The 23415-nt window shown below is 50.3% G+C and overlaps 1 protein-coding gene across 1 annotated transcript in view; it reads right to left on the bottom strand.

Moving 5' to 3' along the window:
- Positions 1–371: 371 nt before the first annotated feature.
- LOC144153310 (uncharacterized) overlaps positions 372–23415 on the bottom strand; it is a 212228-nt gene continuing 189184 nt past the window's right edge. Inside the window, exons 79-84 of the mRNA XM_077684961.1 lie at positions 20683–20906; positions 17884–18096; positions 14808–14945; positions 13446–13571; positions 538–676; positions 372–458 (exon numbers count right to left, since the gene is read on the bottom strand). Of these exons, the coding sequence (XP_077541087.1) occupies positions 439–458; positions 538–676; positions 13446–13571; positions 14808–14945; positions 17884–18096; positions 20683–20906 (860 nt within the window). The 3' untranslated portion in view covers positions 372–438. The remainder of the gene's footprint in view (positions 459–537; positions 677–13445; positions 13572–14807; positions 14946–17883; positions 18097–20682; positions 20907–23415) is intronic.

Here is a 23415-nt window from a genome sequence, read left to right as displayed (position 1 = left end):
TTCACACCTGCCTACATCACCTGACACTCAAACCAATTAAAATATCGTTATTATTTTTTTCTGACCACACGATCCTTGGGAAATATGACTACTGTATGCTCTGGTGTCGCTACTTGCTGAAAAAAAGAGCATAGAATCCTAATTTCAAAATCGCACAGTGCATGCAGACGTGTTTTTAAGCTAGCTTTTCTAGAGAAGGAAAAAGCCTGTTATTTATTATTGTAGGAAGTTTATCGTTGTTCGTTATAGAATAGAGGTTAGCACTGCAGAAATAAAGTCTGAATAAAAAGATTTTTTGAACATTAGAGAAGTGGGTGCATTTTGCCATGAAAGTGCCGGAATTCGACACCATTTATTTCTGTGTTTTACAGCAAAAACAGAAAAAATCACAGCCAAAAAATACATTTATTTCGATACGAAACACCGTTGCCATGCTCTTCAGTCATGCTGATGCAGGCCTGAAAAAAAAGCAGAGAGAACTGAGCAAAATTAACGCACAAGAAGGAAACACGAACACAAACGGGAGCTATTTCTTACCGGATGTGTGTTTTAAGTTTGCTAATGCTGTAAGCCGCGGGAATGGTTCCTTTTCCGTGCATGCGCCGTACGGGTCGTCATAGTCCACGTTGAACACAGCCAAGCACCCATTCGGATTCAGTCGCAAGTATTGAGTGGCCTACGATCAGAAAGAGAACCAAATAATAAACAGCTTTGCAGATGAACTTTCCACCTTACTCGGCTAATGTCACTTGTAGTGTGGTATTCCGGTGGAAGTTCGCGCACTCGCCGACATTGTAAGTGAAACTAATACGCATTCGTACCCAGAAATGACCAGTGACGAGCAACCACCCGCAACTTTAGACTTACGCCACATGATACATGGATTTCGAGGCCACTTGAGTCAACGTAAGTGCCTTGGCCATACATAATTGCTACATCGCATGTGTGTCGTACTGGCTGCATGAAGGAACCATAACATACTCCAAGCAACTCAGTGTGGAGGTCCGAATGTCTACGGACTAATTGAATGTCAATTCCAAGGGACGCCAATGCCGACAACACGATTTCGAACTTCAATAGTCTGCTTACGTGCTTTGAAAGATGAGGCATTATGGCTTGTCCTGGTAAGGATGACAAAGCACTATTACTTGTCCTGGCGAAACATTAACTCTATATCGTGTGTGCAATGCTTGTTCCATGAAGACGCCGTAATAAATTCGTAGCTTCTGGACACAAACTCGGACAGAAAAGAATTACCGATGAGATTCTGATAGGGGTTCATAAGCATTCCTGGAACGTATGACGGGGTGAGAATGGTAGCAATAGCTGTTGGGCGGGTTGTGGAGAGCTTTACCCCGAGAGGAAAAAAAGGAACGACCGAAGTGTAGAAAACCGGGTGTGAGGAGGCGCTGCTCACCGGACAGGGGTCGGCAGGTGGAAGCGAGGAAGACGAGGTGTGCGGAGGCGCAAGAAGGGCGCGGGGGAGAAGGAGGAGGAGGAAGAAGACGGTGGTGGCACGGAGAAGCAGGAAGAACGAGGTTCGGGGAGTGACCTGCCGGACGGTAACGTTCGGGGAACCTCCGCTCCGAGCCGCGCCTTTCTCCTGGAAACTCTCTGCTGGGTGTGAACGCCCAGGAGATCTCCGCGCCGAGCTACACCAGGTCTCTTCGAGCCACCGAGTAGCAGCGTTAGAAAGGCTCTGGAATCCTTCAAGCAAGCAGCTCTTTTCATCGACCAGCAGCAGCGCTACCGACTAGGGCCTCGCGTCAGCACACCGCTCAAGCATACCGACCAGCGCACCGAGCCAAGTGCACCTACCCAGCTCACAGATGTCAACGACTTCCACACGTGAGCGCGAAATATTTTGGGGCGCGAACTTTGTTGCATAGGACATTAACTCTCGTGACTTGATTATGTTAATGCTCATTTATCTATTTTTCCAGTTATTTGTCCCGTAAATACACGTTGTCCTTGTCCGCAGCCAACAGCCTCGTCCTTCTCCGCCTGATCAGATTAACACCTCCTTATCGTAAAAACAACCCGCATCACAAAAATGGCGTCCACGGCAGGACTCTCTGCGTAACCTCCAGAGAGTCGAGGAGGGAATTTTTGCGGCGGAGAGGTGAGCACTTGGCGCCGGAATGGACATGGACAAATTGCTTGCAGTGGGAAAAGAGTTAGGCCTGGTGGGCAGTGAGCTGAAGGAATGGGTCGAGAGAGAAATGGAAAAGAAAAGACAGGAAAGACAGGATGCGAGACAAGAAAGAGCGCTCGCGAGAAAAGCCGAAATTCGTAGGCTTTAGCTCGAACGCGACGAGCTAGATCGTGAAATACAGCTACAAGAGAAGAAGCGCGCGACTCAATCTTTAGATCTCGAAATTACAGACAGAGAGCTCCGCGTCTCCGAAAAAGGATGGAAAAAGAGTTTGGAACTCCACGCACATGGGACGGAGGGCATGCGGGTCAGTGGCACTGATGAGGCCGCGTGCGGAAAGGAAGAAAAAAGAACAGATTCCGAACTGCCACATGTACAGGTGAAAGACTTGCTCCAGGCACAAGAAGTTGCACGGGCTGAGTATGGAACGCAGGCAGACCAGCCGCGTGCTGGAACGCCTACCGTGAATGCGCCGAGTGAGGTTAGCGGTGCACAGCCATGCGACAAGCTATCCGAGCAGTTTGGAACGCGCTCTCTCTCGGAACGCTTCGCTGTCGGACGGCAGGCACGAAGTAATGAATCGGGCAGGGATGTCCTGCAAAAGTTCTTGGTCCCGGGCGAAAAGCTGTTGCTAGCCGAGAATGACCAAGCTGTGACACATTGCTTCCAGGAGAAGCGAGCACGTTTTTTCAAGAAAGTTCCCACACACGAAGGGATTAAAGTTGCGCCGCACTCAGTGAGAGCTCAAGTAACTGGTCCGAGGAGCACGTGCATACGCAAAGCTGGGGGTGCAGTTAAAGGAGACCGGTCTTTCAAGATACGTTTGCGGAAGTCATCATGCGGCACCCTTGCGAATGAAAGAATCCTTTGGAGAAGCCAACCCGACCATGCAGCGAAAGGCGTCCAATGGACGCGTCGGAAGAAAGTGAAGATGAAGGTACATGGAAACAAACCAGATTGAAGACATGTATTTGACTTGGCTTGAAATGGGATGCCTAGAGGAAATAAACTGTTCTAAACAATCTTTTAGGAAAGAAAACTTGTAGCATGTATGTTAGGTTCATAGGTTGTACTCTGAACTGTGTGCGGGCTACTCGAGCCACCTTGAATGTCGGCCGCCCGTATACAGCGCTGGACCGTTTTGCGCGGTGGTAGTTTAATTATTGTTTGGTATTGTTTAAAATGTCTGTGACTCCTTCGTTTGGTTGGAATAATTGTGGTACTATTAGTCACTACTTATTTTGGATGGTTTGTGTAAGTCATGACTTAGGAGATGCAGTTTGTTGTATTATAAGTATTTGTATTTGAGTTTGATTGTGTGCTGTTTGAATTCATTGTTATGCAGTGTTTTGGAAGTGTTACTATATGACGTGAAAGTGTTCTGGTGGTAGTGGTGATACGTGGTGCCTTGCGTGTAAGCTGACTGGACTTTCCACTGTGACCATCGACAGACTTTTCACCGGAAGTGTTTCTTCCCGAAAACACTTCTTTCGATGGGGGCAATTGTGAGGAGGCGCTGCTCACCGGACAGGGGTCGGCAGGTGGAAGCGAGGAAGACGAGGTGTGCGGAGGCCGAAGAAGGGCGCGGGAGAGAAAGAGGAGGAGGAAGCCAGAGGATCGTGGCACGAGAGCGGAAGGAACGAGGTTCGAGGAGCGACCTGCCGGACGAGAACGTTCGGGGAACCTCCGTTACGAGCCCGAGAACGTTCGGGGAACCTACGTTGCGAGCCGCATCTTCCCCGCGGACATCAAGCAGCTCAGCCGAGACTGGCCACGGAGCACCCGGGCCGAAGCACTCAAGCGTCGCAGCACCGGTATCGACAAGGCCACCGCGCCAGCGCCCCGAGCCTAGCGCACGGGACCCGACTTTGCGGCGGCCAGCGCCAGCGTCAAGGAGACAGCGCCTGCAGCCATCGCACCGATCAAGTGTACCGCCACAGCTTCCTACCGCCGCGTACTGCAAGACTGCAAGACGTGAGCGGGAACTCTATTGAGTTAACAGTGTCTTGTCGGACATCTAGTCCTTTGATTAGATTAGGTCATAGTTAATTGTGTATTTTTTTTAATTCTGTCCCGTTAATATACGTTGTCCTTGTCTGACGTCACGTGCCTCGCTTCTTCGCCAGTGAAACTTGACCTCCTCATCCACACAACAACCCGTATCACACCGGGTAAAAGCAACTTGAGATGTCATAGGTGACTATAGCAACTGGCTGAAGCGGAAAAACAGAAACATGGCCACGGGAAATAATGCTAGTTTCGGAACGGAATCCGAGGGCAAGAAGAAGAAACAGCTGGAACGTATGGCAATAAACAAAAGCGCTTTTCGTATTGGGGCTGCTGGAATTATCCACCCTTAATGGTCCACCGGCACATGCAGGGATTCGCTCAAACAAAAGCATTACAAGCTTCGATGACGACGACGACTGCATCGGTTGGCCCCCTGCTTCACGTCGGCTCCAGCAAATACCGGTCCTCTGACGCGCCAAGTGCATTCAAGGCCACGAAACTGGTACCAATCGACAGAGATTCTCCACGCGATCACCGGGAGACCAGATTTTCCCCAGGCAAGCCATTGATTCTCATTTTACGACCCCGGGAAGTTCGGAAGCGGCGGCCGCCACGGTAACCCTAAATCAAGGGTTAGCCGGCCAGCGGCGGTTACGTAATGGCTTCCTCTTCTACGAGGGAGACGGCGTCTCCGGTGGAGGATTTTGCGGCTTCTGGCCCCGGCATTAGTCAGATGCAAGTAGAAGTGGAGGGAGAAGAAATTACAACCGAGGATTTTCAAGAATGCTCCGGCTGGACGCAAGTGGTCCGAAAACCTAAGATCCAAGGCAAGGAGGCTGCGCGGCCGGCGTCACCAGAGCGGCAATCTCGGCCTCAGAAAGGAACCAGTACGCCAAGAGAGTCATCGCCTCCACGGCAAGGGCGTCTAAAATGCCGAATGTGTTACCAAGCGAGGACATCAAAATCGTCGTCAGACCTCGGGGAGGCCTAAACATTGCCAAGCTGCAGGCGATCGTGGTGACGGCCATTCGCGCGGCAGCGGGGGTTTCAAGGGAAGACGGCGCGGCAGACACGTTTTGCCCGAATGTACACCAGAACATCGTGGTGGTGAGCACCCCAGACGAGGGACGAGCCCGGGCCTACGCCAGAACTCAGTCCATCCGCATTAGAGATCGCGTACATGAGGTAGAAGCATACCAAACTACGCCAGACGGCACGGTGAAGGGAATAATACGAGGAGTTCCAGTGGAGGACACGCCGGCAGAAATCCACCGGAACATCGTCCACCCGCGCAACCCGCTGGCTCGCGGAGCGCAACGCACTGGCAATACGACAACGGTGATCGTGGCCTTTGAGGGGCTGAAGGTGCCCAATTATGTGTGCTATGAAACGGTACTCCTCCGGTGCAGCCTGTACCGCAAGCACATTGACGTGTTCAGACAGTGTGGTAGGCTCGGACACAGGAGGGACGTATGCCCCAATCCCAGTGCTAAAGTGTGCTTCGACTGCGGCGTTAACAACCCGACCGAGGGGCACGACTGTAAGGTCAACTGCAGGATCTGCGGGGAGCCACACCCAACAGGCGATCGCGACTGCAAGCATCGGTACAAGGTACCTTACGTGGTGACCAGGCGGCAGTGGGAAAGGAAGATGGAGGAGCAGCGTGCAAGACGGCAGCTGCCGAACCCAGACGAGTTCCCGGAACTCAGGACGCCAGTGGAGGGAGCAACAACAGCTGCTACCGAGCGGAGCACGTCACGTTCCAGGAAGAACAGCAGGGGCCGAAGCGCGAGTCGCCAGCGCGGCAGATCCAAGTCAGGAGAGCGCGTAAGCTGGGCGGACGCCACCAAAGCAGGAATTAGGAAGAGGGGTCCATCGCTGCAGCAGAGCCCAGGGCCGAGCGGTGGAGGTAACAGCAGGGACAAGAAAGGCGACAAGAGGGACGAGGAGATGGAGCTACTCAAGAAGAACGTAGTCATGCTTACCAGAGCAAACGAGTTACTCAACAGAAAAGTCGCGGAGCTCGTGGCAGCGCTGGACAAGTCCAACAAGGAAGTGATGGCGCTCAAGCTGGGTCTACCGGGACGCACGCCGACACAACAGTTGGCGGAGGAGCGGCAATGCGAGCGGCGACAACAGCAGCCGCCGCATCAACAGGCAGAGCGGGCGCAAACCCCGGCTGCCGCAGCCCCTCAGGCTATGGAAGAGGAGACTGTGGAAGACGAGACGACGACCGTGGCGGCGGGACCGGTGCTCAAGAAGAGAGCCACCGAAAGCCTCAAAGAGCGGAGAATCAACGAGAGGCTCAACAGAATGGAAGAGCAACACAACTTGACAATCAGTGCATTCAACGAACACTTTGCGAACATTGACACCGCTGTACAACAAATCATGGCGGTGCTGCAGGCGTCAGGAGTACAAGTACCAAGCCAGCAACACCACCCACCACAAGCATGGATAGAGCAGCAACAACATCAGCTACAGCAGTAGGGACCACGCGAGGCCTCCTAGTCTGGCAGTGGAATTGTAACGGCTTCGTCAGAAAGAAGGCAGTCCTGCAGCAACACCTGGAACTGGCAACCGTGAGGCCCGACGTCATCTTACTGCAGGGGACCCTTACCGAGGAGGTCAAGCTCCCAGGCTACAAGGCGAGCGTCAGCCCTCCGAGCCTGCGGGGCATTACCGGCAGCACCGGCAGAGGGGCCTGCACCCTGGTGAGAAAGGGCATCACTTTTCTAGAGCACGAGGTACTCGGCGTCAACAGCCTGATTGAGCACACTTTCGTAGAGGTGGTAACCGGGAAGAAGAGTAGGAAGGAGAGCACATTCATACTAAACGTCTATAGCAGCCCGGCACACAGGAAACAGAAATTCAAGGCTCTGCTCCACAAGGCTAACCGCATCGCCGGCCCGAGCAACAGACTGGTCGTGTGCGGAGACTTTAACGCGCCGAACTAGGCCTGGGGTTATAGCAGGACACCGGTCAAGGGCCGGGACCTCCTGCAGGACGCGACCGACCTTGGGCTGACCCTGATCACCGACCCGGCGGACCCCACGCGGATCGGCAACTCGGTCACCCGAGACACGACGCCGGACCTCGCGTTCGTTCGGAGCGGCGGTAGCGACAATGCGGAAACGGGGGACTTTGGCTGGCGGAACACGGGGCACGAGCTGGGCAGCGATCACTACATCGTGGAGATCGCTGTCCCGCTCAGCAGCGGCGACACGGCCACCAACTCCAGAAAGTGCGTCAGGGCGCACAAAGTCACCGACTGGAACGGCTTCCGAGGGTCCCTACCGGGCGAGACGGTGGTGATCGAGGACATCGAGGAGTGGACGGCGGGGCTCATGGAGCGGGCCGCGGCAGCGACCAGAGAGATTGAGACGGATGCCAGTATCGAGCGAGTGGACAACCGACTGGCCCACCTCATCGAGGCCAAGAAAGCCCTCCTGACGAGGTGGAAAGCGCAACGCACCAACAGGAAGCTCCGCAAGAAGATCGCGGAGCTAAACCGAGTAATCGAGGCCCACTGCACAACACTGTGCGCCCAGCGATGGCACGAGATCTGCAGCGCGGCGGACGGGCAGATGCACTGCGGCAGGACGTGGACCCTGCTGCGGCACCTCCTGGACGAAACCAGGACCAAGTCGCACCAGCGAGAGCGGCTAACCAGGATCATGCACGCAGCGGTCACGGAATGCGGGGAGGACGAGGTGAGAAGGCGCCTGGACGCCAAGTACCTGCCGGCCACCCCGACAGTGCATCACCCGGACTACCAGGGTGCGGCCAACTCGAACCTGGACAGAGACATTGAGGTATGGGAGGTCCGAGCGGCCCTGCATGACCTCAATACCAGATCGGCGGCAGGACCAGATCGAGTGACGAACAAGGTGCTGAAGAATCTCGGCGAGTCAGTGATCGCGAGCCTGACGGACTACTACAACCGTTGCTGGCGGGCTGGGACTCTTCCCCGGCAGTGGAAAGCGGCCAAAACCATCCTGATCCCCAAGCCGGGCAAGCCGCCAGACATTGGAAACCTCCGGCCCATCTCGCTCACATCCTGCGTGGGCAAGGTGCTGGAGCACGTCCTGATGAACAGGTGGCAGCGGTACATGGAGGAGTCGGGGCTCTACCCGGACACGGTCATCGGCTTCAGGAGCAAGCTAGGCACCCAGGACGCTATGATCCAGCTCAAGAGCGAAATTTTGGACGACAACACCAGGACGAGGGACAACCGTGCCGTGCTCGGCCTGGACCTGCAGAGCGCCTTTGATAAGGTGACGCACTCTGCGATCCTGGCGCAGGTGTCGAGGCTGAACATGGGCGAGCGATCATACAGATACATCAGAGATTTTCTGTCGGGTCGCACAGTTGAAATACACGCTGGCGACCTTGAGCTACCGGAGAAGAAGCTTGGCAGCGTGGGGACCCCGCAAGGGTCGGTCATTTCGCCGCTGCTGTTTAATCTAGTGATGATCGGAGTGGCTGAACGGCTCTTGCGCGTCAGCGGGGTCAGGCACACCATCTACGCCGACGATATCACGCTCTGGGTAAAGGGAGGCAGCGACACCCACATTGAAGACACGCTACAGGCGGCGGTGGACGCCATCGAGGAGCAACTGGACGGCTCGGGGCTGGTGTGTTCACCGAGCAAGTCGGAGTTGCTAGTGGTGCCACCGAAGGGAGTGAGAAAGAAGAAGCGAGACCCGAGAAGGGACAGCGAGAAAATCATGATACGAACGAGCGGCGGCCAGGTGATCCCGCACGTCGAAAAGATCCGGGTGCTGGGCATGCTCCTAGAGCGAGGCAGAGGCAATGGGGAAAAAATAAACCGCCTAACGGCCAAAGTCAACACGGCCATACGCCTCATAAAGAGGGTATCGGGCAGAAGGGCCGAAGGCATGAAGGAGGCCAGCCTAACGCGGCTGGTCCAGTCCTTTGCCGTGAGCCATATTGCCTATGTGGCGGCCTTCCACAATTGGAAGGTACACGAGCGCAACAAGATCAACGCGCTCATACGAAGGGCCTACAAGGCCGCACTCGGGCTTTTCGACTGTGCAAACACGGAGAAGCTCCTGTCACTGGGGGTGCACAACACTCTCGAGGAGATTGCAGAAGCCCAGAGAACGGCTCAGCTGGGACGGCTCGTGTGCCCGATACCGAAGAACGTAAATCCTCAGTACAACAGGGAGCGGAGGGCGGCAAGGGCCAGGGCCTTGCTCGACCTCCACGCCAGAGACAGCGGTGCCGTATATGTGGACGCGGCGGAATATCAGGACAGGAGGGGAGCTTTCGCCGCGGCGGTGGTCAGTGCGGTCACCGGCGAGACGAAGGCGGCGGCGAGCGTGTGGACACGGTCGGCGCATCAGGCCGAGGAGGTAGCCATCGCCCTGGCCCTCGCCCACCCCGGATGCACGACCGTGCTGAGCGATTCCAGGACCGCGGTGCGGAACTACGCCAGAGGCAGTGTGTGTGTGGCAGCAGTGCGGGGGTTGCGCGCGGTGAACCCAACGAAAAGAGCGGTGACTATCAAGTGGTTCCCGGCCCACATGGGAAGGGACGTGTCAGCCCGAGGCAACGCAAACCACAACGAGACGGCCAACGAGGCGGCGCGAGGTCTCACATACCGCCCCGCCCAACCGGCCGACTCGACGAAGGAGTGGTGGTGCGAAGCCAAAGACAGGATGACGGAGTATAGTGAAGTGTTGAACTGGCATAGACTAGGGCGCAGGACTATGCCCCCGCCTCACCCGTGCATGACCCGAAGCGAGGCGGTGACGTTCCGGCAATTGCAGACTGGGTCACTACCCACGCCGGTGCTCATGAAACACGTGTGCTCTAGCGTATATGTGAGTGACTTGTGTCGCGTGTGTGAATCGGAAAGGGCTACTGCGGCCCACATTTTGTGGGACTGTGCACAAAATCCGAGGGAAGCACGGACAGTGACGACGATCCCGCCGTGGCTTGCGGCCGCTGCGGGAAGCGACCAACGGGAACAACAGACACGGGCCGTCCAGTGGATTTCGGCTGCCCTCGGAAAGCAGCGCCCGAGCGAAAGCGCCAGGTGCTCGCTACCACCCCAGCACAGGGGCAGGCGCGGGTGCCAGAAGGCGGGAGTAGTGAGGGCTGCTCGCTGAGTAAAGGACACCACGCCGAGATGATTTGTGGCCGCATCGCGATTAACATGCCCACGTGGGGCTAGGATAGTCGTCCGCCGGATGATCGAATAAAGTCTTTTCACTCACTCACTCACTCACAAGCTTCGATGTTACAAGCGTCGACCATGGTTATTTCGCAGATATCGCGAATGTAGTCGGGAACCTCTGAATAAATATAACCGAATACTGGACTATTCTTCGGTGGTCAGACACAGGCGACTTAGGATTCATAAGAAACCGCAATCGATTGCCGCATTGTTTCTCGGGTTGCTGGGCACCAATATCTTGCCTAACAAACCCACCGTAAATCTGAGGAAGACAACAAAACTGTTCATCATTTAACAAAAATTATTCTGCGAAGGGACGGCAGGACACCGACTACGCTCGCCTTAGGCAAAACAGACGTAGCAAAAGACGGTTTTGTAGAAATGAAAAATCCCGGGCCATCTCCACTAACGTGAAACCTGGGGAGGGGAGAAACATGCAGTGTGTAAGTGTATTCATTGGTTGTAAGGCTCTCTTGTCACACGGTGCACGCTGATTGGGCGCCGGAGAGACGCCGGTGGAGGAGCAATCGCTCGCTTCCTCAGGCGGGGGCGCCCTCTCTTGCGTTGACCCGGATTTAAGCAATTAAAAGACAGATTTGTGCGTGTAACAGGCCACAGCATGTGTTCTAACGCGAGGCGTCGGAAAACGCGTATCACGGTGTGCTCTTTTAGTACGCGTTTTTGTCCGCGGAGATGAAACACTCTAGCGCGAGGCGTTGGAAAACGAGTGTCCTGGTGTGTTCTTCTAGTACGAGTTACGTTGTAGCACAAGGCGTTGGAAAACGAGTGTCCTGGTGTGTTCTTCTAGTACGAGTTACGTTGTAGCACAAGGCGTTGGAAAACGAGTGTCCTGGTGTGTTCTTCTAGTACGAGTTACGTTGTAGCACAAGGCGTTGGAAAACGAGTGTCCTGGTGTGTTCTTCTAGTACGAGTTACGTTGTAGCACAAGGCGTTGGAAAACGAGTGTCCTGGTGTGTTATTCTAGTACGAGTTACGTTGTAGCACAAGGCGTTGGAAAACGAGTGTCCCGGTGTTTTAGTACCCGACAACCCGACCCCCTAAGTTGCTTCGCCCCTAAAAAAATTGGCGCGGCTTAAATTAGCGGTGCAACGCTGGGGAAGCAGCACAGCTGGCAGCACTGTCCCTTCGTCAGAGCCCCGGCTGTTGCACCTTACATTTAAATTTCTTCCTAACTGGCACGCCCGGATCGTTTTAACAGCAGAACTGTTGCTCCCGGTCGTAAGTCGGGTGTTGCAGGAACAAAATACCACAAAAATGTTGAGCGCTCGTGAGTGCGTGCCTCGCGGCGACCGCCGAGCGTCCCCGGCACGCACAGTGGCTTAGCCAAAAAAGTACTTAAGCGTTCGCTGTGATTGTGGCAACACTTGCTGGGAATGAGAAAGACACGTCATAGCGTACGCCCCTTGTTCATTCATCCTCATGTCAGCAAAGTTTTTGCGCGTGGCAGCGTCTAAACGAGTACCCTGTTTGGGAGAGGCCACCGCGCACACCGCATTCGCTAGAAGCCACTATTGATAATTGGGGACATGGCTACAAGTGTGCCACTCCTTGCCGGAATGACTTGCAGATTCCGCCACCGCTGCCTCGAGTCGATGACGAAGAGCTGGTGAGCGTTTTACATGCTGAGGATAAATTTGCCACTCGAAGCAAAGAAGGCGACGACCTATTCGATGCATATGACGACGATTACTGCCACCGCAATTATGCAAATAAACAATGATACTAAAACGTAACTATGCGTCCGTCACGGATTTGATACTACAGCCTCGCCATTCAAGTCTTGCTCGTGAGTGCACGCTCCCCTGAATTTTTTCCGCAGGCTTTAAACCACGTCAACACGCGCTAGAATCGGCTGTAGCTGGCTCTGCGAACTTGGAGCCTGCAGCGCGAGGTGTTCTGTGCTCGCCGCCTCATGCGCCAGCGTGCGTGAACTGGCGAGGAAGCACACGAGAAATCACGTCCCAACACTGGGTAGAGTGTTCTCTAGGGCAAGCGGTGCGGCGCGCGCAAAGACGTCATGGCTAGGCGAGGCTGGCTGCGCCTACGCGGCTGGGCGAAGGTCGTGCGGGGCGCCTCGCGCCGAAGGAGTTTTTTAAAGACGATAGTCTTTTTTGGGCTACTTAAACCCAGAAATTTTAGTCTGGCTGTCTGGCTGTCTGTCTGTTTGTGACACGATTCCGCCACCCGGTCAAAGTAAAGCAAGGCCTGCAAGGTCTTATACAGTCACAGCTAAAGAAGAACAAGACATTACGCAAATATAAGACAAGAAATTGTACAGAAGTGATATTTGCAGTTCTTTTATAAAAAAATTACATTCTTGACTTTTGCGAAATGAAGTACTTCATCAACTACAGAAAAAAAGTTCACTCCGTTGTTGCCTTCTGTCGCCCGCGCCACTATAGCTTTGGTGCCATTTTAAGAAATCAACCAGCAACAATTACGAAAGGTTCCACTAGATACGTTCCCCGTTCTGCTTAGAACGCACGTGGAGTAGGGAAACGTGGTTCTATGAACTTTGAAGTAGGGTGCCTCGATTCACGCGCGTCTCCGCCGTACGGCAGCGTTGGCATCGAGACACCCGGCCTGGAGCAGTGGAACGCGGTAAATTTGAAATGATTTAAGCAAACCTTTGGCGTCTTTACCTTGGGAGGAGCGTGACGTAAGGGGAACAACATGAGAGGTGAGCGGGAAAGCGAAGGGAGGTATTTACTTGGCAAAAGTCGATAAAGACTATCGTCTTTTGACGACATTTGCAACGAAATAAGCAGATACGCGGCCAATTTTTTTTCGTGGTATAGTTTTTTGTGAACGCCAACGAACCAGGCTCAAGCTTTAACAGCTCTGCTGTTAACAAAAAACTGTAGAGTCAGCCCATTTACGCGAGTCACTTTTGCTGAGCCGCAAAGGTTCGCACGAATTGGTCGACTTTAATCAATACGCGGAAAGGAAGCGGAACTTGGAATTGTATATTGCCAGAGGCACACTGCAAGCAATAATGATATGAGACGCTGAACAAGAACTAAAACAGTTTCCACACGGAATGAAGGAACTCACCTTCATCGCAAGTGTTTTTCGTATTTCGAAGGTTTTCGTGACCGTGGCGTTGGAAGAGATCGCCGATACCCACTCCCAGTTGACCGTTGGTGCGATCCATTTTTGCTGGTCTTTCGTGTTGCACACCTGAGTGAAAGCAGATGGTAAGCATTCGGGTTTCGGATGACACGCACTATGATTGTCATTTGGAATTGTGTGATATTATTGGCTAAAGGGCGAGCGGATACTGCGGAAAAAGTGGCATGTGGCTGGGAATAAGCTACACGAGGCTTCGTTTGTAATACTGGTGTAAACAGCCTTAAATCTAGCAAAATAGCAGTGAGTGTGAGGCGATTTATGTGGAATGAGGGCGTAATTTCTGGTGGTGCGGAAATCACTAACAATTATATCCGCACCCTATACACTCTCGCGGTCTTATATAAAGAAAAGGAAATTTGCTACAGAGATTGGATTCTGGTAGCGCAAGGTAAAAGAAGTTTCTGCTGTTGACATTGGCTGATGAAGACCGTGCTCTTTCTCTGATTATGTTAGATGCAAGGCATCTCTTACACTCGGCCTGTCCCGCGTTGACCGGCGTAGTCCGCACTCCTCCTTACGCATGCGCAAACCCTCCTCCGCTCTTCTCTCCGACAGCTGTGCGTTATGCGCTCTCTCCGGCTCATTATCATAACAGCTGGCGCGCTTCGCCTACGTTCGCATGTGCTCCGGCGCGCTTGTGCGTGCATGTGTGCGCATGCGCAACTTTCCTCCGCTGTCTCCTCTCCTTCAAGCGCGCATATAAAGCGGTGAGCGCTCGGCGCCCGTTCAGTTAAGCGCGCGCTTTCGCTTGACACAGTTGCTGGACTCCGCTTGACTTTGCTCGTGCTTCGCTTGACGACGACGACTCGAAGACGGTCTTTACGTACTTCGAACTCTACGTTTGATTGAGAATCATTTAAGGTTCACTACACTTCAACCATATTTGGGTAACCAACATAACGGAAACGCGAATTGAACCCCGTGAGATGCCTTGCATGCCCCCAGGGTTCCCCTCGTGGGAAGGTGGCGGAATGTTTTTATTTTGCGCACTCCGTGTGCTGCTAGAACCGGTGGCAGCTGGCTTCGCGTACTCGGCGTCTAAAGCGCGATGTGTTCTGTGCTCCCCACCTCATGTCGTGGTATGGAATAGCTCAGAACGACGAGGAACACAAGGGCTTGTGCATCAATAATTTTATATATTGTGTTCCAGTTCTGAGACTTTGCCTCTCCTACGCACTTCTCTACCCGTCGTCGTTCGGCACTGCCTTAGATAAGGATGAAGTCTAGTCAACTCTCAAAACTTGAGATACTGCTTTCGTATACTTCATTGGTCCTATAACTTACTTGAGAGTAGTCCTCCCACTCCTCTCGTGTGCAAAGGTCTCCAAGGCCAGCCCGCTTGTTGGTGTGGAAACGCTGTACCGCGAGGTTCACCGACATGCAAACGAGTGCGTTGTTTCTTCCGTCTCGAGAAATGTCCGCCTGCAGAAGCCGCAAGGTCCCTCCGTGATTATAGCACGAAGGGAAGTTCGCGCATCGGGCAGAGAGGAACAAGCCTATGCAAACATGCAAATCTTGAAAAGAGCCCAACTGGGGCTTATACGTTTGCAAGAACCGGTTTTAGCGCCCCTTTTGAGATATTTGATGCCGGAACAGGATGACCGTTTTCCTTAATTCTCACAAAATGCTTGCCCATACAATACTATTTCTGCGGTGCGAATTGCTTGCCCATACAATACTATTTGTGCGGTGTGTGTCACGTGCCACATGCATCGGAATCCTTGAATAACCGTGCCACTAGGTTCACTATTGTCATATTCATAACACATGCGCAGAGCAGCCGGATAAAAAAATCGGGAAGCTTGCGTAAAAACGACAGTCTAATACTAGAGATGCTTTTGCGAACTTACAATGCACATTATTCGAACTTAAAGGCGCCGTTAGTGGATGGTTGTAACAGTGTGCCTCATATGCTTAATGTTGCATGTGCGCCCAATGTAGCAGCCTTCAAGAGTGTCTCAGTATACATTCGCGCATTGCCCGTTGTGCGGTGGGTGTGAAACTATGGCAAAAGGACGAGGAGAGTAGTTAGTAGAAGTAGTGGTGCAGTCAAATCTCGATATAACGAATCACGCGGGACCGCCGAAAATAATTCGTTATATTGAAATATTTTTGTCATGAAAAACTGGTGGCTATAAGCCGGTGCTCAAACCTAGGAATGAAAATGGCGTACGTTAGCAGAGCACGCGTATGCAGAAGGGAAAACTAAAAAAAATGTTGACATAACTTCAAAACTGCTTTATTTGAATAAATAAGTTATATTCTTCTAGAGCCTGCAGCCCGCACGACGGATCAGGAGTGCCTCTACATATTCCACGTTGCACAATACCCCATCGGGTACGTCATTGCACTGATTCATTAAAGTGCGGAATTCGTTCATGTGAACTAAAACATCAATGTTCGACAAGGTCTCATCTTCTGCGTTCGGTGAACTACAGTCGTCTTCCTTCGCGTTGTCATCGTCACTGAAGAGGATGACTGATTGATTGATTGTAGGGTTTAACGCGCCGACGCAACGCAGGCGATGAGGCGCGCCGTAGTGGAGGGCTCCGGATTAATTTTGACCACCTGGGGATCTTTAACGTGCGCCGAAATGTCGTACACACGGGCGTTTTTGCTTTTCGCCTCCATCAGAAAAGCGGCCGCCGCGGCCGGGAATCGAACCCGCGACCTCGTGCTCAGCAGCTGAAGAGGATGACTGCTCTCGTTTCTTCTTTGCTTTGTGCCTAGCTGCAATAATATTTTGATCTCACGCGAACTTCGCAGCAAAATCACCCACAACAAAGAAATACCGACCGCACATGTGATTAGCGTGAACGACCGACCACCCACCGTCCCTTGACCCAAGAGAAAAAGAGGCAAACGTGGCTAGGCCTGCAACTGCACATTAAATAACAGCTTTGCGGTGGCGCTAGCTGTTGGCCCTCGACATGGTGATGATAGATACTGTACTCAGGGAATATACAAAAACGGCGGTTTCTGTTTCGTGCGAGAGTTGCGGCACTGTTACTTTTAGCCGAATTCGTAACGCTGATGTTTCTCGATTATAATGGCGAAAAAAACTTGCGTGCGTTATTCAGAAATATGCGCTTTAATGAAACTTGTAGCTGGGAAATATTTTTACATTAAAAAAATTCTTAAAATATTTGTAAATTTGAGAAATTCGCTATAATGGGGTTCGTAGAAACGAGATTTGATTATTATAGTATGTGCGTGTGTGTGTGCTTATAGCGAGATGGCTTCTAGGTCAAGCAGGGTCAAAACTATATTGCAAGACCACTCAGTGTGTCGCGTTGGGGGTTAAAATTGTGCATGGCATATTTGTAGTATAACTAAAAGGCCTATATATGTAAACGTAGAGTCTTTTATTCGAAATGAGAAGTATGGTCATAATGGCTCATGAAGATCTAGAGACCTGAAGGTGCCGGGGAACTTCAACTATAGTTTTGCGAGGGAGTCTTCCGGCCCATACAAAGGAACCGCTGTTGCTGAGAGGGTTGTAAGGATAGGCGCCATTAAATGAATTAAAATCCGCGGTTACTGATTCCACCGCGTCAATCACCATAGCCTGCGGCAGTAACTAATGCCCCGGGTCTGTGAAAAGCCACAGCTGTTGGTCAGCGGCATGCTAATTCTCACTGAAGCTGGAAAAAGCTTTGATTAGAGCTGAAGTGTTAGCCTCGCGTCTTTTTACCAGCTCTGCGCAGCAGCATTAACTACTGCACGGTACAAAATAACGTTTGTTCTGTGCCCGCTAAATAAAATGACAACAAGAAGGGTGATCTGTGTGCTGTGGCGTGAAATTTGACGTTGATACCACATTCATGAATATATGTTCTGTGGTTAAAATCAAGATCACGAAATCGGCTGGAGCCCTAAGGTAAGGCTATGAGATTTTCCCAGTCAAGAAAATAAATGGTATTTGGCTGAAATGGCATTGACGGCGAATTTCGCCTATTGGGTGGTATATGTTGCGTGAAGTCACCTTCGAGGGCCCTTTCCATAAAAGGAAGGCATAGGCGCAGCGCATGGCTTAATATCTGGTCGGCTGTTGCACCGTGCAGAACTTTGTAAGAAAACATGAATACTTGTAGCACACAGCACAAATGCAGGAACCAGATCACTGACTTGCCAAATGCTTCAGCATAACCACAGCTACGAAGAATAACGGTGGGGTCAGTACAACTGAGGAGAGGTTACAAATTTCAGCCTTAAAAATTCACGTAGTTGGTAAGAGAGCCCCCAGGCAATCCAACGTTCCGAGTTAACACTTGGGGGAATTTTAAACGTGATCTATAAATGAAAACGAAATACTATTGTGCTCAAGCCATTATTCTACCAAAGGTACGATAAAACTCACCATCTCCTCAAGGTGTCTGCTGCTGAAAGGCTCCACAGAGGGGAAGCGGACCTGGCAATTTTCATCCGGGCCGGAACGGTGCATGTTGAACACCATGACGTCACAGAAGCGACTGAGCTTCTTCCACGAAGCCAGGTAGCGTTCCTTAGCAGGAACGCCAACCACAAGAGCCATGGCCGATGGCTTCTTGTTCTTAAAGGCGAGATAAGTCCTCTGCAAAGTTGCGTCAGTAGGACATGAAGCGCGTTAAAAGTTGACTGACCAAGTTTTAAGACGGGTATGTAGCTACAAACTTTACCTTCTTTTGATTACTTATGTTTTGCTTTTAGCGCCTGGCCGCCCCCGGCTTTTTGATCTTGTGCTTATAGCGAAGCGTACGTTGGTTCCCCTTTTTTTGGTTCCCCAGGTAATCTAGTTTTGATAAAGGCTACTGCTTTACGCTCACTTATTTCCGGTTGAGGTGTCGGCGAAACGCCAGACAGTTACCGGCCTCCATCTCCCCTTCCCCCACCCCCAACAACCACTTCCTCCTCCTCCTCCTCCTCCTCACTTATTTGAAAATTTGAAAATGCTATCGATTTAAATCAATGTCACTAGAAGCCAGGGAACAAGTGATAAAGGCATAGAAAGCAAAATGCCGCGGCTTTCAATTCGCTGAACTTCGTCTGTGCACGCCACTTTGTTGGCTGCTGCTTCGAAGTTTGAGAATTTTTAAAGCTTACGGCGGCGTAGCACAGGTTCGCTCATTTCTAGAAGATCCTATCATCTATCTTCACTGCGTGACATTATATATCAGGCAGTTTGATTATTTCTACAAGCATTGCGTTGCAAAGTGCAAAGAACAAAAATAGGAGGCACACTGATAGCGTGAATGAATCACGGGTTTGGGATTCCAGTTTTTATGGCGCAGCGTCGACAAAGGCAACGAGCGCCGTGACAGTAATGAGATTCGTTGATACCTATGGTCGGTGATGAAATGCAATGGATTGAAATTTTACCACACAGGTTTGAGTATGGGGCCATAAATGCGAAGAATCATGCAAGGTGGAAAAGGCTCACCCCGCTGTCCATGTTTTGCGACAGATCTTGAGACGAAATGAGATAGTTGTGGGCGTTATAACGCGTGTTTTAAGAAGTGTGCCCAATTCGAAGAAGTGTGTCCAGGCCTACCTCCACAAAGCTCGCAAGCTTCTCAGTAGAAGGCTTTGCTAATTTTGTTTTATTCAACTGTATTCTGTAATGTATTACGTTGCTTCATACGTTGTGACAGTGGTCCCGCAGCTTCTTCACATTACGTTCCGAATCTTGATATTGCTCTTGTATATGTTTATACTGCATGGGCGGAACCTGCGCAACTGCCGTCAGCAGCTTGCCTTCCACCAATGCCACAGTGGCCAGGAACTCAGAACACTATGACAGCAGGCTTCAGGTTATAATTCAAGCAGGGAGCCGTTAAGACATCAAAGAACGTTAACTTCCTTGTAGCCTTAAGAGACGAAAGCTTTGCAACAACACTCAGGGTGCCTGTGCGTATAAATCAGTTGTCCATTTTATTTAAAGGACGTGGTTCAAAGCCAGCAGAATACCGAAATTGATTGATTGTAGGGTTTAACGCGCCGACGCAACGCAGGTAATGAGGCGCGCCGTAGTGGAGGGCTCCGGATTAATTTTGACCACCTGGGGATCTTTAACGTGCGCCGAAATCTCGTACACACGGGCGTTTTTGCTTTTCGCCTCCATCAGAAAAGCTACCGCCGCGGCCGGGAATCGAACCCGCGACCTCGTGCTCAGCAGCGCAGAATACCGAAATTGAAGGCGTTGATCACATTGCTACGATTCGAATAAAGGTAGGCATTATTCTCTGCATTTTGGTGTTCTGCTGCGTGGTTTTATGACGGCGAGGTGAAGCGGAGGGCAAAAATGGCCACAAGCGCTCACTTAGCAGAGGCGATGGCTCCCGTGCTACTTCCGGGGAGAACTCAGTATTGGGGGAAAGTAAAATGGGATTTGAGTGATTGTGGAGTTCAACGCGGCAGAGCTACAACCTGGGCTAGGAAGCGCGAAATAGCGGAGGGTTCCGGATAATTCGGCCACCTGGGGATCTTTACGAGCGTCGAAGTCTTGAACGACTTTTCGCATTCACTGAAAAGCAACCACCAAAGCTGAGATCGAACCCGCGACAACGGGCTAGGCGGCACAAAAGCCACTGAGCCACCGCGGGGGGTTAGTAATTAGTAACAAAAGCTGCAAAACCCTCTAGATGTGCATTGAAAAGGACTTTACTGAACAAATACGGAATGAGTAATATAGCTATTGTAGTGCAAGAAGCTTGAGCCTTGAGTGCAAGTGTCACATGCCTTGGATAAGGTATGGCGGGTTCTGTTACATTTCAGAATTGTGTTTATTGTGTCTGCATTTTTTCTATTCTTACCTAATGTATGTCATGATTAATATTATCTAGGAACATGCGTAAGAGTGTGTACACTCATACATTGTTCGTATATAGGTGTGTTTTTATATGTGTATACATCTAATTTCACGTATATACTATAGCGTGTGTATGCTTTTTGCCGTTGCCAAATAGCTGCTGTGTTTACGGGCTGCCAGGCACCCTTCAAGTGGTCGCTGACCGCTTTTTCTCATGGTGGAGCCCCAACTCTCTAATGTTATAAATAAACTTGAAACTTGAAAAATCAGCTAGTAAGGTAAGGAATTGTGCTCTTCATCTGGATTTCTTGCTGCTAAACAGGGCTTCATTCCGTAGCTTATCACAGGTACGCCAGCTTCACTATGGCTTGCCTTGGTAAATTCCAGGAATATGGTTGGCGGGATGAGGTCCTCCGGAAGGAGTGCAATTCCTTGGACTTGTTCCTCCACGATCCAACGCTTCGTGGCTTTAATGAAAAAGTTTGTGAAGACAGATCGCGTGGCCGCCTTCTCCAACCAGGGGAAGTCGGTCATGGCGGCGAGCATCCAGGTGCGAGAGTTTCTCGGGAGGTGTTTGAACTTCTTAAAGCTGGCCGCTGAAATAGAAGGTAAGGGGGTTATTGAACCTGCTTATTCCGCCTTGTAATGTTACTACTAGTGGCATTAGTATTACGCCTACTAATAATGGACGGCAAAGTAAACTAGCTTTGGCAACCGAAGTTCGAGATGCATGTAATCAAGAGCATGGAGGCCAAAGAGCTAAAAAATAAATAATTGGTATGGGGTGTAAAAGACCTTCAGTGTAGAACGCAAAAATGGTCAGGATACAATGATGTCAACAAAAGGGCGTAAAAAGTTCCGGATGCCGTATAGATATCCCATGGGTTAAATATGTGTATTTTATCCCCATCGTACAGTTACGGCATATTGCGTTGTACAATTATATCAACAATACTTTTATACCGATGGCCGATATTTTTAAACTTTATGCCGTGTTTTATTTCTCAGCTAGTAATTTTTTACATCACGGATGAATTGTCAACCGAAGCATGTAGCATGCACCAGTCATATTCGCAGAATGTTTCGTGAGTTTCAATTTGAAATCGGCTAGTAAAATAGAGGAGAAAAAATTACATTTAAATTTTTAGCATAAGGTAGAAGTTTGCACCCATAAATGAATGTATCGCTTGAAAACATTAACAAATAATTTGCTATTTATTACACCCACTGGTTTCTCTAATCAGAAAGAGCTGGGATATATTCGAAGAACCTACCACTGACCCTGAAAAATTTGCAAGTAAGAAATGGTAAAGCATATTGCCTGACTTCCAACATGATTCTAGATGAGAAAACCTGCTTGGATGTCTGTGCGGCCTATGGTAAAATGCCCTTAATGTGACAATTTATTACGCACAGTTAAAAATGAAAATGACCAGAATACCAGTGTTCCGTCTGAAGAAATTATAGCTGCTGTTAGGAACTGCTGCTGCTGTTAGGAGAACTGTTAGGAACTGCTTGCAAAGAGCCATACCAGTTGGTCGAAACTTTGTGTTCAGAGACAGTGCTTTAAACACACCAAGGTGCAAATGCATCACTAATAGCCGAGACTACGCACAAAGGCATGCACAGTTAATGCTCCCTGATTTTTTTCGGCGTATAAAGAGCCGAAATAAAAATTGTTGTAATCAAATGAGTACCATCTGAACAAAAGATACGGACGGTTGAATTTTAAATATATTTGCTACAATTAGCCATTTGCATGATGGGTAAAGCGCAAAGTTAACTTGGAAAAAGAACAGAGGACGGAGTGCTGCACGAATCATAGAATATAAACCAAGACGGTAAACTCGTAGTCCTAATTAGCCATTTGCATAGGCCCTTTACTGATTTGCTTAGAAGTTTTTGTAGACGGAAATGAATTAGTCCTCAGTCTAAGCTAGAATGGTGGAAAATCGAGACAGTTTAATTGGAATTTTCGAAATAGACAAAACTGTCCATAACGTCAGCGTCCTGAAATTGTTTAAGCAACAGCAATGTATTTTCTATTTGACAGTTTGATAAGATACGTAGATTCCATTGTTCAGTGTTGTTTTTAATGTCCAGCGACATACCGTGTAAAATGAGACGGATATTCGTTTCGGCTATGTCTATGCATTTTTTTTATGATGACTGGTTGGGTTATGGGCGCAAGGCCAAGTAAAGGCAAACAGCGCGGAGAAAAAGTTACTATTAAAACTGGGGGAGGTACAACTCAATTGAAATCAGACAGCTAAATTGGAAGTGAGATAGCAAAAGAAAAGATGGCTGCTGGAAGGGCCAGGCTGTGATTATGTGCGGTAAGAAATGGGCAGTAAGAATGTTTAATCTCCTCTAAATATCTGAAGAGACGCTTAAAAAGACTGACAGGATCATCAGCTATCTATTATATGTTTGTTTTGTGGTGCAAGGGAAACGAAGGCCAAAGAGCTCCAACACAAAGGCTGTCAGTTGCGTACTTGTAGGAAAAAATTGTTATGGATGACATGCCTTTAAAACTGGTTAGTGTGGGGGTTTATAGGGCCCGTAATTAAAAAAAGCAAACCTGAAAGTTAGAAGAATGATTACAGTTAGAGTAAAGAATGAGAGTTCACACAAAGCTACCCTCCTCTCTGGGGCTTTGAGGTCATTTAGGGTAAGAAATGACATTTAAAATTTGATGTCTCTAAGGTACGCTAAAAGACGCTTAATGCTAATTAAGGGTTCGGTAGTCAGCTGAACCTAATGATGAGTGTAGGGGGATATTGTGTCCATAAAGGGTTCGGATAGTCAGCTCAACCCAATGATGAGTGTTGGGGGATATTGTGTCCGTAGACTGCTGGGAAGTTATTGCGTCGTGTTGGCCCCAGTGGCGAACATGTAATTAGAATGCCAGCTACGGATTGTGTTCCTCTACACCTGCTCTACAAGGGCCTTGAAAATCCACTGGGCAGGTGGAAGTTTTTCACATGTTTGGGGCGTATCCGTATATACATAGAGCAACTTCGATGAAGCTGTTGTGTGGGTCAGTTGTGAAATCATCCCAAGTGTGGTTTTATTACGTGTAGCTTGTTGTCTGTCGGTTGACTC

Source organism: Haemaphysalis longicornis, unplaced genomic scaffold (genome assembly GCF_048455015.1).
Source record: "Haemaphysalis longicornis isolate Haplotype H1 unplaced genomic scaffold, Haemaphysalis longicornis Haplotype H1 scaffold_9, whole genome shotgun sequence".
In the NCBI taxonomy this organism is placed as follows: domain Eukaryota; kingdom Metazoa; phylum Arthropoda; class Arachnida; order Ixodida; family Ixodidae; genus Haemaphysalis; species Haemaphysalis longicornis.
This window is presented reverse-complemented; position numbering and strand designations above follow the sequence as displayed.